We start from the raw sequence: 19,337 nt of genomic DNA, 5'->3' as shown, positions 1-19,337 counted from the left end.
ACATGGCCCTTTCGGATGACAAAGAAGAAAGCATCCAAACTCTTGCCTCCCTCGACTCAGAGCTTCTAAGCGCTTCGAACCACTTGCTATCGTAGACTCCATGATTCACAACTCCTTGTCGCTTGCTGCCTCCACCTATCTCTTCAAGAATGAAGTCTTTCCGACCTTTGAGCGTCAATTGTCCAAGAAGGCTTCCAAGTTTCAGAGTCGCTCCGAGCAGAATTAGGATATGACCTTCCATTTGAACCACCTAGAAGAGGAACACAAGAAGATTGATCATGACATTGAGATTCTTCGGTCTCAAGTTCCCTCCCAAGTTCCCTCCCTTTCCCAGTTGGAGAAACAAAAGGACTCCCTGGCCGAGGAACTTCCCTAGTTGAAGAAACAAAAGGACTTCCCGGCCGAGGAAAATTTCCCTTTTGAGAGATGAGGTGAAACATGCTGCTATCCTTCTCCAAACCGAAAAGGAGAAGAATGCCCATCTTCAGACCCGTCTGGAAAACTTTAGTTTCGGCATTGCATGTTTTGAGAACACGGTCGTTGATGAGTGCACTGATGCTTTTAAAAGTGATGTTGAGTAACTCTTTGTGCTGAACACTAACTCCGCTCAATGTTAGTAAAATCAATGCCCACAGTCGCTAGAATATAAGGAAATACAAACGTGAGAAATATTTGAGGCAGATTTGGCAAAATTTGGAGCAATAGTCTTCCAACTCTCTATGTTTATAGATTTTGATCCACCCGAGGCCATGTTTATCCCTAATTTGATTCCACACTTCTAAAAAATATATCCACTAGTTATGTACCATAAGAAAATATTGCTTTTGATAGTAACTAGAAACTGATCTTCTCTGGGTTCAAACCTTCAACCCTTGCAGCAGCACAAATTCAATGCCACAGAGTCTACACCGTAAAAGAAGCCCTTACAATATTAGTCATGATGGCTTCCCATGGTTTAGTATAGTCAATGCTGCAAGTTCACTTGGGCTGTGCTCAGTACGTGTTCTCGTTGAATGTTGTCGTGGAAAGTTGTGCTTTGTTCTTTCTGAAGGCGATAGAAGTTTCACAAACTTTTGAGCTGCAAGTATTTGTTCTTCTCGACAACCATCATCATTTATTAAATCTCTGTAATAAAAAGCATAGACCTATGTCAAATATTCCCATGAGAAATACTTCCTGCAACTAAAATATTCTAAGCTTTTGAGATATCACAAGTTAGTAATGCACATGAAACAATTTGAAATCCCTCTTACTTGAGCATTAAGGCAAGGTTCGTAGGTGTGCAGTTTTGAAAGAGTGCTTCAGGAATAATGGCTGAATCCAAGAGAATATTGGGGAGTGATATGTATTGTATCTTCGCTTTGTACCGAATAAACCATTCAGTCAAAATATGGGCCCGATACGCCACGAGACAGGGTAAACGTGCAAGCTGCAGCTCCACAGTTACTGTCCCCGATGTGCATAATGCAACTCTACTGGCCTGCAATGCGGTTCATTCAAATTAACAAGACTTAAAATGCAGTCTTCATGCTCTATATGTAAGAATCTAAGCAGGTTGAGTAGATTATTATGAAAGCTCTAGCAAAAATATATATAGATGTATTCAAATTTTTAGTTGAATGCATCTAATGTCAAGACCAGAAAACAAGCTATTTTGACTTTGGTAAGTCATAGGAGACACACTGTTACGGATTCTCGTAAGTTGAACACCAATTACAGATGAGACAAGATAAATTACCAGTTATGATGTCACTGCAAGTTTAGTTTCATTTCATGTGTAATCTTTCTAATTAACTTTCCATCAGAAGTCTAGAACTTGATAAAGTTAGAGTCTAAAATCTAGAATGGATCATATGAACAATAGTCGAAACCAGATGTCTATTTCAGAAGTATCAAACTAGGATTGTAAATGAAAATCTGCCATAGCTACATGTTTTGACACAATGAGTCTGCTGTGTAAATGTAAGTATGGTGGGACAAATGGAGCGTACACTAAAAGCATCATATCTTAGGTGTGTTGCTCCACCTGGAATCAATACAACAGGCACGGGCCACCTACGAACAGAACTAGCAATTAAACCTTCCACATGCTCATTAGGTGCAACATGAATGATTGCCATCAACTGGGGAACATCATCTTTCAGTAGTTCCATCGTGTTTGCAAAGATGGGGAGCATCCGACTGACTTCTTGTGCTCTGCTTCCAGGAAGCAAGCTAATAACAGTGGCTCCTTTTAAAGTTCAAATTGATGAGATGATAAGCAAACTATGACTTCAATGTGAAACAAAATTGTACAAACTATATCTAGAAAACAGTTCATATGTGCCTTTTCTTTCAAACTATGATATACTTCGATCCAAGATCTGGCTTTTGGGAAATTATACTAAAGCACGTATCTATTCAAGAGAGGAACAAAGCAATAGCAGAAATTTATCTCACAAAGAAACTAATTAGAATTATACTGATGAACACGGGCTATCTAACACTTCAGTACCACAAACAATAAAGTAGTATGTCTTAAATATAAGTATGTGAACTTGTGGAGCTCCAGTTGATTAGTAGTACCTGAGGGCACTCCATGTTTAATGCAGAAATCTTTACCATTTCCTTCAGCCCTCCATTCATTGACTGACAAGTTGTTTCTCTGAAAAAAATATCCAGCATTTACTAACAAAACTAAACCATAAAGTTCAATGACAGTACAACACTAGAAAATTCTATGACAAATTTGCGTAGGAAGAAAAAGGACTAAAAGTGTATATATAATAATCCAAAAAAATCACTAACAACAGATATAAACTTCACTATAAAGCTAGTAAGAGCAGAAGCTCATACCAAATTCAAGTCCAGAACATCTTCCAAGACTGGATGCCCAACAAAAGTCGCAGATAATCCATTCAATCTACATATTCTATCCTCATTTGGAAGTATGCACAACAGATGATCCACAAATTCTGCTAGTCCTCTAAGCCTTGCTTCACCGCCTTTCCACGCCCAAAACGATGGTGCTACATAGTGAACATGCGCCGGTGGATGCAACTTTTCCTGATTGTACCTAGCTGCAAAAGGCATTTATTCCCCCATTTTCATATAGCATATCTCAAATAGCAAATATGCAACAGTTTTTCCAACATGGCCGGTTCATTATTAGTTGCAGTACCTCTTAGCTGTTTCAAGAATCGGAAAGAAAAGCCCTTGGAATCAACCGTTACCACAACATGAGGATTAAATAGAGCAGCAGCTTCCAGAGTTTCATTCAGTCTCACCTAAAAAATTAACACACGCAGAATTCACACGTGTAACAACAAGAACTTCACATGCACGGTACGAGCTTCAAATATGATTTCAAAATAAGATTAAAACGGTCAAATCACCAGATACCTCAGCAACAGAAGCAATCAAGTAAAAACTAATCTATCCAAAATTTTAGCTATATTGAAGCAAAATGTAATTGCATCACATATGTTCAAGCATGCAGTCAAAGTATCTATCTAGTGTTAACAATGTACTTGTCAGTCACTAACTCTGATTCTATACAAATGTGGCAATAGCTCCCAAATTCCCATTACTGAGATATCCTCCATAGGAAACAATGATTGCAATCCTTCACTTGCCATCCTAGCCCTGAAATATATTGAACATTAAAACAACAAAAGGAATTAAAATCCTCAGCAGACTCATATTAAAGGTTAAACATATTCTTTTAAATTGCCCTCGCAATTTCGACTCGGGTGTAGTGAAGGCCAAAGGTCTCGCCAAGAGTGTGTCTCATAATAATCGAACTCTCGACCTAGGGGTTCAAACAGTCACTTTTTACCACTGTTACCAGCACCGGTTGGGGTGAAACATATTTTTCAATCCTTGATTAAATTTAATCTATCTTCACTTATTGAAAAAACACAAAAAAAAACAAGTAAAACACATTAATCCTAAGTTTTTTAATGTTTCAATATTATTTTTTAGAATGAAGAAGAAAAGTTGATTTGTTTTTACCCTCCAAGACCAGCAAAGCGAAGAGGTAAAGGGGAAAGAAGCTTGAGCGAAGCCATGAGACGAGAAGCGATGGAATCACCGGAGACCTCGCCGGCGACGAGGAAGACCCTCAGTTCACCGTCGTTTGCAGCCATGTCTATGGGAGCAGTGCGTGATGATGAAAACCGCTGCAACTGCACAGTCACACTGCTCAGCTTCCATTTTCTTCTCAGCAAAAATTTGGCAGCTAACATTGCAGCACGCACGCTCGTTTACCATGTGCTGTAATGTCAATTTGTATGATCTGTTTGGGCCAGACCAGTTTAAAATAAAGTTCATTTGTAAGTGGTGATGTTAAGTGGGCCTTTTTTTTACAAACCAGAAATAAGAATCCTGCATTCCAAACTACATAGTTCAATTTTAGGTATATCTTGTTCCCTTTAAACACTCAGTAAATTATTGGACACAAATAGTTAAAGGTTTTCGGACAATGATTCCAAACTACATAGTTTCTTGATTCTGAAGTGTTATCAGAGTATTAATCTATCTTGTTAGTCATAGTTGAACTGATATATCATTTGTTGTTACTTTATTTGCAAGACAAGATATAGTTGTTTACCTAAATGAAAATATTGGAATAAAATTAAGCAAGTTTTTCATTATCTTAAAGGCACGACGGATATGAGTTTATTTATTTATTTCAATTTACTCAAGCTCGACCTAATTAGTTATGTAGATGCTGAATATTTATCAAATCCACATAATGAGAGATCTCAAATATAGGTTACTTGTTTACTTGTGGTCATTCCGTGGAGATCTATGAAATTGCCTATAATAGCCACCTCAGCTAACCATGTAGAAATATTAGCATTACATGAGACAAGTTGAGAATGCGTTTGACTCAGATCTGTGATTCAATGCATACTTGAACTTGTGGTTTGTCCTTTTGAAAAATGCCGGCAACAAGTATATGAAGATAATATTGCATGTATTGCTCAAACAAAAGAATGATACATCAAGTGAGATAGAATAAAGCACATATCACTGAAGTTCTTCTTTACTCATGATCTACAAAAGAATGGTGACATACACATTCAATAAGTTCTTTCAAGTGATAATTTAGCACACTTGAGTTTCGCTTTTCATTTATTTCCCATTGCTTATATATCATATTATTGCTCAACCCACCTCAACAAAAAGATAAAATTATATTTTGTTCTATTCTTATCTCAGCTTTTGTATCGTGTCGTCTCTTAATTTATTCTGGCCACCAAACATGTCTTTAAAAATCATGTTAAAATTGGTTTAAAATTGAGTCAAGAATGATTCCATCTCCATTTCGGTGGAACACTTTTTATTTTGAAATTTTCATTTGGAAACTAATAACAAAAAATTCACAAGATGACTAACAAGCCCTTAAAACTGACAATTCTTTTTTATTTTATTTTATTGAAAAAGGCAATTGTATTAAAAGAAACTTAAGGGACCACGAGCCATTACATCAAAAGTAATAAGAGGAGAGAGCTCTAGATGGACCTCCTCAATCTAAACAAAGTTAGAAAATAAAGAAACATTTTTATTAAGTAATCAGCAACCTAATTACCTCCTGGCGCACCAACCACAACGAAAAAGAAAAAGAAAAGCAATGACTAACTTTCAAATATTTTGTATGTATATATGCTTAAGCTGATTTAGATTTCGCAAACCAATCTTTAAATGAGTTTTCTATAATATTGTAACGGGTTGTTTAAATAACCCTTGGTAAAATTGGGTTAAATTACCATTGATGAGGTGTCTCCAATAATATTGCCACATATGGTTTTATAAATTCCAACTTATTTCACTATTCTTTTTTTTATATTATTCATTTTATTAAATAATAAATTTACACAATAAACCAATCATTTGGAATAATAACACATAACTCCTTTAAAAAAAAAAACTCTCAGAACCCTTGCGATATTTTGGAAGCTATCCAAGCTCTGCCATTTTTTCTAATCTGCCATAGCCGCAGCACTAAATGATTATAAAATATAGGAATAATTGTCATGGAACAACAATTAAATCAATTATTTTTAAGTTTAAGAAAATAATAGTACTTTAATTGGGTTATGCCTGTGAGTTCTCATCTGACCATGATCACTGTTTTCCAATTGTTCAAGCACTGCATCAGTAATTGAATCTAGTATCATCCTTGGTGTTTACATTTCGAATGCCTTCAGCAAGGAGGCCAAGATGAAGAACGAACCAAACAAATCAGAAATCATGGAAGAATTGAGGATTAGGGTTCTAAATTGTTTCTTTTGGGAAAAGGAGTTATGTGTTATTATCCTCATTAATTGGTTTATTGTGCAAATTGATTGTTTAGTAACATGAATATTATGAAAATATAAAATTAAAAAAAATGAAATGAGTTGAAATTTATAAAATCACATGTTACAATATTATTGCAGACACCTCATCAAAAAGTGATTTAACTCAATTATTATCGAGGTTATTTAGACAATGAACCCTATTGTAACTCTATAAATTAAAAACCAAATTCTTTCCATTGACTGTTTCTCACCGAGTCCTGGAATTACGCCAGAAAAAAAGTGAGGCAAATCAAAGTCCATACATTATGATAACACACTAATAACAAACTTGGCTTCTTTATTGAATATCCAACGTAACAACCACAAATTTATGTACCGACAAACTTATTACTCTTATTCTTCCATTTTGAGCAAGGGATCAAGTCATAGCTAGACGCAAAATTAAATGGCTTTGAAACTTGATTTTGCACAACAAGCTAATTGCTGGACACCTTTATCACCTTAGCTAGACAGTTGTCGATAGGCTTAGATGATGGCAAGCAAGTAACTGGACATTCTGGATTTATTAGCTCCAACCTATAAAACAAACAAATTAGTAAAAAAAAAATCAAATTATACCTTAAAACTCTCCCAAAAAGAATGACAATATATATTCGATGATCTTCAAGAAACTGCTAGTCTAGGAGCAATTAGGTGAAGGAGCAATATTGCAAAGAAATAGATAAAAGAGAAGGTGACATATATAGAGCTTACTTGTAGTTAAGTAGGAAATAATGAAGAAATACGGAAATTTCAAGTTTTGCTAAGTCACTTCCCGGACACAACCTGCTTCCGGCTCCAAGAGGTAGAAAGGTTCCAGCCTTTGCATTGTAATCCTACCATAATATAACAAAAAAATAGTAATGATATATAAACATATATTTTATGTATGACATTCTTAAACATGCTATTTTATGACAATTTTTAACCCTCACGCCACTTTATAGCGGTTAAATAACCGCCTCAAAATGGCATCTTTAAATTATGTGTACAAAAAATGTATTATCTATACTTTTTATAAGAAATAGGTGGATGATACATTAATTTATATACATTAATTTATGAAGTTGTGACATTTGGAGAAAGAAAAAGTTGAGATAAATTAGTAAATTAATAAAATTTATTTATCAAAAATAGTGAATAATTGTATATTTTATTGGATAACACCACGAATTAAAAGTATAGTATATTTGTTGGTAAATTTTATTCTATCTCTATCCAACTTACATCCCATCTCGATGGGTTAAATTCATCTGGATTTGGATAATATTTTGGATCCATATGAATAGCCCTTGCCCAAATTAACACTCTCCATCCTTTTGGTATGATATAACCTGAAAATGTTGATTAGATGATATATTAAATATTTTTATTTTATAATACTAACAAAAGAGAGAGATAGATATAGAGATGTAATGTGGGTATTGAATATGAACTTACCATTGATGTTCATGTCATTAATAGCCTCTCGGAAAGTTGAAAACGCAATATTGGCACACCTCAACGTCTCATCAATTACCTAGAATGCAATCTTTGTCTTTTAGTGCTCCAAATAATCAAGTATTCTTCGGCGCTATACGGATTTTATATATGTATGAACTCATCATTCATGCGTTTTCATATATGCATATATATGCTTACATGAGAAAGATAAACCATTTGCTTGATTTCATTTAGACTTAATCTGTTCTGCGACGGAACTCTTGTCTTCATGATTTCTTCCTGCTCTTCCTACAATACATAAATGAAAATATATATATTACACTCTACAATCTACATATTGGTAACTTAGATAATTTCCGTAAAGATAACAAGACTTTTGTAAAAAGTACAAAATAATGAAGTTATAAGATCCATTCTTTTTTTTTTGATAAAGTATAAGATCCATTCTTTAGTGCACATTCCAACTGATCCAACATGAAGATAATCCGTTTTAATTTGTGGCGCCAATTTTGCCAACAGTTTGGCAACCGACACTATTAAATTCATTAGTGCGGTTGTAACCTCCCACTGATCACCTCTTTTCCCGGCTATTACTCCTCCTTGGTGTTGTACTTGTAGTGATGTAAATGTAACATTGAATTAAAAGAATTACTTTATTTCTTGAACCAAAATCTCAATCATTTATTGTGTTGATCTATATATGGAAAAAATTTGTGGAAGGAGCTGGAGAGATGTACCGGAGCAGATTTGATATATGAGAAATGATGAGTAGAAAAGAAAATATAGATAAAATGAGAAAGCAATTAAATGTGAATACATCACACCTCTTCTACTTGTGCTTAAATGTAATTTTACCTTGGCTTTTTTCAAGATGTCGGGATGTTGCGTAAGATACACAATTGACCACATGAGAGCAGTGGCAGAACTTTCATGACCAGCAAATAAAAATCCTATGAGTATGTCAATAATATCCTCATCCTTCAATTTCTGACCATTCTCCTCATCATTGACTTCCAAAAGAATATCAATGAGATCTTTATTGTTTCCCTCTGCACCATTTCTGGCCATCAACCTCCTTTCATCCACAACAGGTTGAACTATCTTTGCCAGCTTTGCACGAGCCTAATAATATGCTCCCATGCATAAGATGAAAAATAAAAATATGCTATTCTTTTTATGAACCACCATTTTTTGTTTCGTACGTAAACACTTGTAATTTGTGGTGGTTTTGACTGTCATAATTTAAAGTAAGTTTTGCATAAACTACCACAAATTTCAGATGTCTGTAAAATAATTGTGATACACTAGTATTTTTTTTATAGAAATAATGCATATATCAAAATAATAAAAGGAAATTAAGAACCTTGAGTGCTTTGTGGAAAGCGAAACCGGGTACTTCGAAGGGGATAGAGAACATGCCATTATATAAATCAGTAAATGAAGTGCCTATATTTTCAATGACGTGCTGGTTATTAGAAGAGCCCATGAAAATGTGAACAATGGCTTTAAATGACACCTTCTTCATCTCCTTCAACAACTCAACCGGGTGCTTCATGCTAGACAATTCTTCTAACGAATTTGTAACAATGTCCTCAATGCGTTCTAGGTACATTGCTAGCGCCTTGTGACCAATAATGGGAGCGGTTATTAGCCGCCGAAAATGCCTGTGTTCTGCACGAGACACATCGGTCATGGGCCTACATCGTGCCAACTCTTTGATTGATTTTGGATAACCTAGCTTGAAGTTTTCATCATCTGTCAACACTTTCCTACACATCTCAGGCTCACATATGATTATGCTTGGATTCCCAAACAAGTGATTCTTGTAGATACCGGTTCGTCCATATCTGAACAAACATAATAAGAATCAGAAATAATACCATATCTATGATTTTTTCGTTAGGTGGTTGAAATAAAATAACAAAAAATTGATAAAATTTTTAGAAGGTCGAACTAAGTGACCCTGCTGCCTGTCCCTCTTAGATGCGCCCATGATAAGAATGGTACTAACTAAGAAGAGAAAATAATTAGAGAGACTTTACTTGAGATGAAGATTGTTGATGAATGAATCAGGGTGGCCGGATGAGAAATCTTTGATGAAGGAAATTAGATTGCCAATAAGAGGCCATCCCATGTCACCAGGAGGAAGAGGGAGTTGTTTCTTTGTTAGCTTCACATCATAATCATAGTACCACCCATTCAGCCTCCTCAAGAATATGGCTACAAAAACGTAGCATGTAGCCAAAGTGGCAGTAGACACCCAAGCCCAGTGTAGTTCCATTTCTGATGTCTATGATCAATGCTTCAATCCTTCCCTCTATTTATAACAAGTTGATTTTTCATAATTGGTTAAAGGAAATAAAATAGGTTGGGTTGGATTGAGCTTTTTATGTCAAACAACCACTTATCCCAAAAACTTAAGTTGTTGGGTAAGAGCCACACCGATGGTTTTATATTATATTCTAACACACTACCACACGCAAGAGCCATTTGGGCTTGAAGCGTGGATAAATGCACAGACTCTCCTACCATATGCTTAATTAAATTTCACGTACTTTTAATTAGAAAGTGAGGGGAGCAAGGATCGAACTCTAGACCTCTCGGCCATAGAGATTCTGATACCATGTCAAACAACCACTTATCCCAAAAGCTTAAGCTGTTGGGTAAGGGCCACATATATTGATGGTTTTATATTATAATATTCTAACATTTTAAAATATGTGATTGAGAATAGTATGGATTTCCTAAAATTATGGTATAAGTAATACTGGAATAGGTCAGTTAATCTGATGTATGGTAGTATTATTTAAGGTTTAATTGAAAATTTTAAAATGCTAGTCTCACCTGAAAATGTATTTAAATATTTTACGAGTATTAGTTTATATCTTACTTCCTCCTCTAGCCGTTCAGATTGAGTTCTCTACTTGCCACCATGGCATTCTGACTCACTGACATTGTACTCTTGGCATTGCTATTCTATGGTGGCTGTGGCGCTGGCGTAACAACCACGTCTTTGAAGGTCATGAGTGGTCCCTCAACCAGGTCCTGCGTTGTACGCTGCGCGATGAGGAGTTATGGCGACAGTCGCTCCAATCAGATTCGTTGCAGCAGGGAGAGAACATATTGCCTCCTAGTTTACCTAATTCAACCGCAGTTCAGATTTTTGTCGATGGTAGCTGGAACCCGATAAGGGGGATGATGGGTTGTGCGGCGGTTATTCATGATAATGGTGGTCGTTGGCTATCAGGCGTGTCACTGAGTCACATCCATGGCAGTGCTTCTTGCTGAACTCTTGGCTATGGAACTAGGGCTCAACCATGCAATTACTTGGACACACGAACGTGATTTGTTTCACTGATTGCTTGCAAGTGGCTTCCACTACAACATTTTGGGTCTATAGCAACGCCCAGAAACCGTTGCCTAATCCTAAAAAAGCGTTGCTATTGGTTTCCGAAACATTTCTGCAAGTGTGGTCGTCTAAGGCGTTGCCTATTCTTTCTGCTACGCCTTTACTAATTATCGACCACCCAAGCAGACAACCGTTCTCAATGATAAGCTATGAGAACGCATTTCTAATAAATCTATGGAAACGCATTTCCACTCGTTTCCTTTGATGTCAGAGAAAACGTTCTCAAAGATCATACCCCACAATCATAGAGAACGTTTTATTGTAGGTCAAAGAGAACGTTTTATTGAAGGTCAAATAGAACGGGCTTTTAACCGTTGCCATTTCTATACTATATTCGAACTACAGAACCGAAATTCCTCGGAATCTGAGATATTCAAAATATTTTGAGCACAACTAACCAATAATTAAATGCCTATAATGCATCGAATAAGTTCTCGTAAAGTCTTAATTATGTTATAAGTTTAGATGAAAATTTAACAGGGATCCTCATCAAATTGACATAAGGATCCAATAGTCATTACTTTGAATATTTAAAGATATATACCATTTATATCCTTGTACAAACACAAAATTAGAGATAAAGCATATGGTTTTCCAAGTCGCCAAAGTACCACAAATAAACTGTCACATGGCAATAATTCTGCAGTACAAAACTTTTAATTAATAAGCCACAATCACATGAGCCCAATCATTCTAATACCAAGAAACAAAGTCAAAATACTTCTAGTTAAGACCAATCCTCAGCCAAAACATAATCCAAGAAGACAAAAGCACCTGCAAGGTAACAATCGGTAAGGCAAAAATAATCTACTTGAAGTGAAAGGCAAACAAGAGCAAAGCAACAAAGAACTTTTTATGATGTGCACCTCGAAACAGAAAATTTTTTAGTTAAAAAAGAGAGCTGAATGAGTGCAAAACACAAGAAAGAATGAAAAGCTTTAAGATAAGTAAACACATACCTGGCAATGGGCACATGACAACAATGCTAGTTAGCAACATTTGAGACAGTGAACTTAAACATTATTAGTATTGGGTAGAGAAGATGCAAGTTTTAGGGATTTGCAAATACCAGTCGAGGTTCACTTCTTGATCTCTAGTTCTGTTTCTTCCTCCTCAATGTCTCTCTAAAGGTGTAGGAAACTAAAGAAATGACTAGCTATAAACACAGTGAAACAACTACTGGCATGCACTGACAGATAGTATTTAAGCATAGTCCAGTTTGACAAGGAAAATGAAGTATAGAAAACTCATCCTTACATTGGGACTATCTGTGTGCTTGGCTACTACCTTACTATCTTGTGGGAGTTCCATGATTCTGTTTACCTGAAAGTGAAAATAGCATGCATCATTAGTAACCACCAATGTATAGCAGGAAAAAATGAAAGTAAATAATAAAATAAGCACGGCAAGGAGGGTAAGAATTTAACACATTATGCAAAATTATTAACTATTGATCGAAGGAGGAAAAAACTTTAATAGAAAGAAAATGTAGCCAAATGGAAACAGATTCCCTGAGACTGCTCGCAGTTCTTGTTCATGCTAGCATTTTTGAAAGCATCCCATTAGATTCAGGTAGTTCCCACATCCTGCAAGCTCCAAGTTTAAAACATGTTATATATTTATTTCTTTAAGTAGCCCAGTTTTGCAGTACAAGTTTCAAGTAATTTCACAAGTAAAAGGAAAAAGGAAATAAGTGAGAGCATTAAAATAAAAAGCCCTTGAGTTTTGGAATTGGCACCCCAACTTATATATGTCTGCTTCTGCTCCCATTACAAGCCATCTACTATTTTATCTTCTTCAATTCCTGCCCCCTTTCTCAATAATGTCATTCTCAATTAGCAATTCATAGGCCCACACCTACAAACATATGATATAGTTTAAACAATCACTCAGGGCTATAAACAAAGAATAAAGCATGCAGCACACTCGAATAATTCTTGAACCAAGCAAAAATCATGAAAAAACAGAAAGTCATTTTGCTCATGAACAAAATTTGGACAAACTTAAATCTGAAATCGGAATTGAAGCAAAGCATGCGACTGAGAAATTGATTTTTTTTTTCATTGTTTTGTAATGGCATGAATCAAGGGTACCAAGGAGACCGGATTTAGACCAAGAAAAACAACAATCACGTCCAAAATAAGCAATACTTACTAGGCCAATATTTGATGCAGCAGTTCTCCATCCTCACATAACCTAAGAAGGTAAACACGAGCATATAAACTAACACATAGAGAGTGAGAAAAGCACAATGAAAACATAAACCGAAAGTCTATGTAAATCTACGGGGCTATTTAAGATTTGCACAAATCACCCATGTGGGGCTAGCTGCATAAACATTGAAGTTTTAATACAGCAAAAATATGCTAGTTCAAAACTTCAAATAACATAAAGACTATCTTCATCTCTTGCTTATCAAAAAAAAAAAAAAACTATGTTCATCTCTTCTGTAATCCATGTTCAAGCATTGATAAATTAAAACCTAAGATCTAACTCTTTCTTATACGAACTTTTAATTGGAATTTCAATTATAAGAGTCCTAGCATATTTAGCTTCTAATGAGAGAATGAGCATCAATTACATCTATATCTTACCTGATTGTACCAACAACCAAGTCTACAACACCAATAACAGAACAAGCCCCTAAAGCATCATCTTCTTGAGTTTGGAGAATTGTACATGCTAATTGAATACAAAAAATGAAGTAATTTATCATCTTCTTTGAATCCAAGTTGTCAAGCAATAGACATGAAGTCACTAAGGTGTGGCATCACCTTTAAAGCCACATGTTTTTACATTCCTAACTATCTAGCATATTTTCTCTAAATGTAAATTATATGGAGCTATAATATATTGTAGGGTTAAAGGTCATATTAGTCCCTGTGTTTGTAAAAGCGTTTGATTTTGGTCCCTCAGTCAAAAAACCGCCAGTAACTATATTATAAACCGCCAATAACTGTAAAGAAAACCGCCACTAAACGTCATTTTTTGACTAAGAGACCAAATTTAAACACATTTACAAACACAGGGACTAATATGACCTTTAACCCTATATTGTAATACATCAATGTAATATAAGGCTTCACTGTGTTGAGTTGCTCTATTCACTTCGGCATTGGGGTCACAGTCACACAATGCCTACATATTGTAAGTCACAGCACCAAAACCAATCATAGATCAAAAGATTATCATACAATAGGTGGATTCATCGACACCTGAAAATGAATTTCAGTCTAATCTAATCTAATCCAAGTCCAGTTTTGATGAGCATGTAGTTTAATGGTAGTTTTTCAACCAAGATAAATATGAAGGAAAGAAAAACTAACTAAATGCTGCATAAATGCTTGGCATTTCATCAAACAGTTGGTAGAAGCAACTTCAAAGAATAGAAAACCTAGAAAATCGAAATGGAAATATAGGTGTACCTTCTGGAAATCTTGCGGCACTATGCCAGGGAGGTAGAAGCAGAGACCGCCATGGATGAAGAGCAGAGGAAGGAGGATCACAAGGGCGCGAGAGAGATCTCCATACATAACAACCTGAAAATGAACAAAATCAAAATTAAGGAATCAATCACTCTTCTTCCGGAAACCAAAGTTCTTTGAAACTGAATCCTTCTGATTTCACCATCGCAGAGGCAGCGATTATGGAGCTTCGAGAAGAAGAATGGAGCTTCGCGATTTGATGCGTGAGTGCATTGACCAGCATCGATTTTGTGGCCACCGTCTCCAGTCAGAGTTTGGGTTCGTCTTCAACATCGGCGAGGGTTGGTGGTGTCACGGTGGCTCAGAAACGGCGGTGAAGATCGATGATCGATGCGCGACGGGGATGGGCGTCGGCGATGGGAACGACGCAGTTGTGAACACGAGATGGGAACAACCCATTTCTTTGGCTTTTTATTTAGTAAAATATTAGAGAACATAATGATCTTTAGAAACGCTTATTTAGTAATGACTTTTAGAAACAGATTGTATGAATAATCTGGCTATGTGCAACGCTATTAGAAGGGTTTCATAAAACAAATGGGAAAAAAGCGTTTCCAACGCGCAGAACAAATTCTTTTACGCACAAACAGAACATATATATAAACCATATGCAAATCTCATCTATGGCAACGGTTTCCCGTCCGTAGCAAGGTGAGGTGTTGTCGTAGGACTAAAATGTTGTAGTGTTCTGTTCTTCAACCATCATTTGATAAAACTCACTACTGGGATCGTCAAGTCATTAATTGTGTGTGCAGCGTCATGGGAGGTACTCAACGTTGTGGGATTAGGAGTATTGAAAGGGAGAAAAATAACACGGTCGACCAATTGGTAAGGGAAGCAGCTAGTGAAGGCTCGCAACGACGTGTTTGGAGCAACCCTTCATCTAATGTTTATGCTTCACTTTATTTAGATGCATCTAGTTTGTTTTATTTTGTCTTTAATCTTCCTCTTGTAACAAAAAAAAAAGTTAAATATGAGCAATGTGGCGTATTTTCCCCTTATTGATCGAATTTTGTATTTTATTTTATGGAATGTAGAAATTTCTTTTACTTATTTTACACCAATATTTTATGTCAAAGATAATCTTATTTGAATTAATAGCATTCACCTAATGTTAGAACTTGCTCTCTTAACAAAGACTTGTCCATACATATAAGTTCCAAACGGATCGGAAATCTCACAGAGCTAGGAAACATGTACCAATTCAATCAAGTCAATGGAAATGTAGCATTGCTTACATATTCAAAATCACACTAATTTCGAATATGTTCTGTTACTACGTACGTTCACTATTGAACAAAAATGTTTCTATTTAAGCTTCTTGCCTACTACTAATGAACAAAAATGTTACTATTTCAGTCTTTCTTGAGATGCACTGCATCAATAATTCACGCAAGTTCCAGTACGATTGCATTTTCTGTGTCTTTTTGTAATATTTCATGAGGTGACTTTGAATTGTTGAACGGCATGCCATAAATACATATTTACTTTGAGATTTTTTATAAAAAGAAGTATAAATGACAAATATTCGAAACGCTACTATCCCTCCTTATGGGAGGATTTAAATTCAAATTTGTTTGAGACCACTAGCCAACCACCGCTAAAATCCCAAAATTGGCAAAAGCATTCAAAGCAAAACAAGAAAAGGTGACTACACTTTCCTAGTCAACATGTTTTTATATCCCAAAAAGTAGACCACATACGTATATCAATTGCGAACATGTTCGTGCACCTTTTTTTAACATTCGTCGATGTTTTTATGACACGATTTTATGGATCATTAGATTTGACACCCCATTCATTAGAAATGTCACCTCACTTACGGAAACTTAGTTTTCGAAATATTTCGGAAATAAGGTTTTCGAAGCATTTTTTCACTCAAAAGTGGGGTGTTACATGTATTTTGAACTACAAATCACGAATTAATTTCGGAATCTTATCTAAGATTTCGAAATAATTCGGAACTTGAAAATCCGAAAATAAGGGGTGTGAAATCTAATGGTTGGGGTGGCAAATCCAGCTCTCAATTTTATGTACACGAAAATAACACAGCATGAACTTGCTGAAACTTACTTAATTTTCTCTAAGCTCATATTTTCAGGTACTAGCCTCTATTTTTTTTTGAACTTTCAGACTAATATTAATCAAAAGGTAGAAACCTCATTTCCAGTATAAAAGAGGGCTTCTTGTCTAAGCAAGTTTGTTGTACCAGGAGGATCAAGTTCTACCCAAACATGATCCTGGTAATCAAAAGCTAGGTGGGCAATGTGATCAGCAACTGCATTAGCAGTTTTGCGACAATTAAGCAAAACACAACTCCTAAAAGCTAGGGAAAGAGACTTGCAGTCTTGTACAATGGAGTCTAGATAGTTGCTGAATGGATCATTTCGTTTCCAGGCTTGGAAGAGATTGAGACAATCAATTTCAAACTCAACCTCTTGGAATCCCAGGTCTCTCGCCATAGATATGCACCAACGGAAGGCCATTGCTTCTGCGATTGTAGGTTCAAAAGAGGAGGGAATGAAGTGCGCGCCTGCTGCCATGGAATTCCCAAAATGGTTCTTGAAAATGACTCCTAGACCTGTTCCCACAAACTCACGAATTGAGGTATCAAAGTTTGCTTTGATCCTGTCCCTGAAAGGGGGAGTTACAGAGGGAGCTTGTGTTTGGTGTTGCTTGTCTGCATCTTCCGAAATCAGCATCATCGAAGCTTGGGTGACAACCTGTGAGGGGGACAATCGCTTTTCCTCAAAGAGCCAAATGTTTCTTCTATTCCCAATTGCCCAAATTAAACCAAATAACCATTGGATTCCCTCTTCGGGCAGAGATTGGAGAAGACTCTCTACCCATCCTTTGAAGCTTGGTACTAGCCTCTTGAAAACAAAGAAAGAGAAAAAAAAATTGAAAATATACTAAGGAAGTCTCATTTTGCTAAGTTGGAGACAAGATCAATAGAATATAAGTTCGAGGATTGCAATCTCAATTGCCTTAAGGTTTTTGGGTAAAGCTTCTACTCCAACGTCACAGGTCCACCCTCCCTGATCCAGACCCAACAGTTGTGTCAGAGCCCACTTGAAAAACGGCCACGATCTAAAAAAAATGCCTCAAAAATATATCACCTAAAAAAAGGTAAAAAGTCATGGGCCTCTGAGACTCAGGTTCACAGAAGGAGCACAAGCCCCAAAAAAAATGACGGCCTCTAAGGTTCCAGCTTGAGTACGAGCCCAGATAGAGCAAGTCCTACAAGAAGAATCCAGTTGGAATTGAGGGAAAGTGTTGAAAATATACAAAGGAAGTCCCACATTACTTAGTTGGAGACAAAATCAATAGAATATAAGCTGGAGAGTTGCAATCTCAATTGCCTTAAGGTTTTTGTATAAAACGTTTACTTCAGCGTTACAAGTCTACTATCACTGATCCAACCCGCACACATCTAGACTCAACATAAATGATAGTTTGAATATAAGCAAGATCTAATGTCATGCATACCCAATGACTCATAACAAAACAAGTTGTCATCAATCAATATTGAATGAAATAGGAGGGATGCATTATTAATATTCAACACACCCGATATACCTCCTATCAAGCAAACAACAAAATGTCTCCTGGCAAGAAAGATGAAGAGAAGTAGTACAACAACTCTAACATTTGGTGTACAAACACATGGTAATCATTGCATAACAATTTAAAAATTTCATACTTTCAGCATCATTTGTAGATTTGAATTGAGTTTTTGAGCACAAGACATAAACACATCCATCATAATACAAGGCCAGTATAATTTATATATAAAATAACAGTGACCATGTGTATAATATAGTAAAAAATTAAGAGCAAATATCATTTTCTAGACCCCAAATTCTCTTCATACCAAGTTGAAATCATCCTAACTTCCTATGTACAGTTGACATTTGATGATATATAATGCATCAATAAACCATAATCAAGCCAGAAGCATATGCATATCAATGAAGACAATGCGACATACAAAATAGGACAAATGTAACAAAGCAACAACCAAAATCTAAATAACAGAGTGTGAATTGCACGTGAACAAAGTGACAACAATGAAAGATATAAAACAGATTTTTCACAGATAAAGTATATTTGTTTTGTTGAATTTGTAAAGAAGTTAGATAACTCTTGGAGACGTTTCCTCCTTCCTTTGAACAAACAAAAGCCATTAGTCTTGCAATTGAGACTCAAGATATACCACTTTTTTCTCTAAATTTGTGGATGAGGAACCATCACCGGAGGAATTGAAGTTCATACCACAAAGTCGTGTGGTGGTATGCTTAAATGCAAGGGTAAGAACTTCTCCTAAGCCTAGTTCTCGAACAAGATCGGAATGTTCTGGTCCAACAAACTTTCCAACATGATCATTTGGAAAAATCTCAACATAAGCTTCTACATTTTGACTCAAATGGTTATCAATTTTTTCTTACACATAAGACCAACAAAGATTCATTATTAAACATCCTAAAAATAGAAGAAAAGAATGAATATTATTAGTTTACCCTTATTTCGTTTGCTTTGTCATTCACGTATCTCTCATCTTTTCTTTTGTGAATCAAATTTCACATTGGGTCTGACAACCACTTTTACCGGTCTCCCATTGCTAAAAATTACAAAATGCAATATATTTAAGAATCAAGTAAGGTTATAATTTGT

General features: G+C 35.8%; 3 protein-coding genes and 1 long non-coding RNA gene across 8 annotated transcripts; all 4 read right to left on the bottom strand.

Moving 5' to 3' along the window:
• Window positions 1-682: 682 nt before the first annotated feature.
• On the bottom strand, window positions 683-4,267 carry LOC130748690 (probable lipid-A-disaccharide synthase, mitochondrial). 2 transcript variants are annotated; one of them, XM_057601930.1, is made up of 8 exons: window positions 3,994-4,263; window positions 3,525-3,624; window positions 3,161-3,266; window positions 2,836-3,059; window positions 2,566-2,644; window positions 1,992-2,230; window positions 1,254-1,480; window positions 683-1,125 (listed from the first exon to the last, which is right to left on the bottom strand). In XM_057601930.1, exons 1-8 carry the CDS (start codon window positions 4,224-4,226, stop codon window positions 936-938), a joined length of 1,398 nt encoding a protein of 465 aa, XP_057457913.1. In that variant the 5' UTR covers window positions 4,227-4,263; the 3' UTR covers window positions 683-935. The 2 variants fall into 2 exon arrangements, with proteins under 2 accessions (XP_057457913.1, XP_057457915.1); XM_057601932.1 differs by lacking the exon at window positions 683-1,125 and having other exon boundaries at window positions 1,337-1,480; window positions 2,027-2,230; window positions 3,994-4,267.
• A 2,235-nt stretch (window positions 4,268-6,502) lies between these two features.
• Window positions 6,503-10,286, bottom strand: LOC130742357 (beta-amyrin 11-oxidase-like). Its single transcript, XM_057594462.1, has 8 exons — window positions 9,812-10,286; window positions 9,133-9,616; window positions 8,625-8,891; window positions 7,968-8,057; window positions 7,767-7,845; window positions 7,554-7,660; window positions 7,041-7,162; window positions 6,503-6,863 (listed from the first exon to the last, which is right to left on the bottom strand). The coding sequence occupies exons 1-8, from the start codon at window positions 10,048-10,050 to the stop codon at window positions 6,764-6,766; spliced, it is 1,488 nt and encodes a 495-aa protein (XP_057450445.1). The 5' UTR covers window positions 10,051-10,286; the 3' UTR covers window positions 6,503-6,763.
• A 1,463-nt stretch (window positions 10,287-11,749) lies between these two features.
• LOC130748588 (uncharacterized) lies at window positions 11,750-15,225 on the bottom strand. Of its 3 annotated transcripts, none has more exons than XR_009022740.1 (5): window positions 14,806-15,225; window positions 14,604-14,717; window positions 13,773-13,860; window positions 13,333-13,374; window positions 11,750-13,035 (listed from the first exon to the last, which is right to left on the bottom strand). It is a non-coding gene; the product is annotated as an uncharacterized LOC130748588 (long non-coding RNA). The 3 variants fall into 3 exon arrangements; XR_009022739.1 differs by lacking the exon at window positions 13,773-13,860 and having other exon boundaries at window positions 11,750-12,764; window positions 12,917-13,035; window positions 14,806-15,218; XR_009022738.1 differs by lacking the exon at window positions 13,773-13,860 and having other exon boundaries at window positions 14,806-15,216.
• Window positions 15,226-16,674: 1,449 nt separating this feature from the next.
• Window positions 16,675-19,076, bottom strand: LOC130748596 (uncharacterized). Of its 2 annotated transcripts, XR_009022742.1 has the most exons (3): window positions 18,880-19,076; window positions 17,783-17,903; window positions 16,675-17,701 (listed from the first exon to the last, which is right to left on the bottom strand). XR_009022742.1 is itself a non-coding variant. In XM_057601826.1 (2 exons), the coding sequence occupies exon 2, from the start codon at window positions 17,366-17,368 to the stop codon at window positions 16,808-16,810; it is 561 nt and encodes a 186-aa protein (XP_057457809.1). In that variant the 5' UTR covers window positions 17,369-17,903; window positions 18,880-19,076; the 3' UTR covers window positions 16,675-16,807. The 2 variants fall into 2 exon arrangements, 1 of the variants encoding a protein (XP_057457809.1); XM_057601826.1 differs by having other exon boundaries at window positions 16,675-17,903.
• Between the last annotated feature and the right edge of the window lie 261 nt (window positions 19,077-19,337).

Source organism: Lotus japonicus, chromosome 3, assembly GCF_012489685.1.
Source record: "Lotus japonicus ecotype B-129 chromosome 3, LjGifu_v1.2".
NCBI classification, from domain to species: domain Eukaryota; kingdom Viridiplantae; phylum Streptophyta; class Magnoliopsida; order Fabales; family Fabaceae; genus Lotus; species Lotus japonicus.
This window is presented reverse-complemented; position numbering and strand designations above follow the sequence as displayed.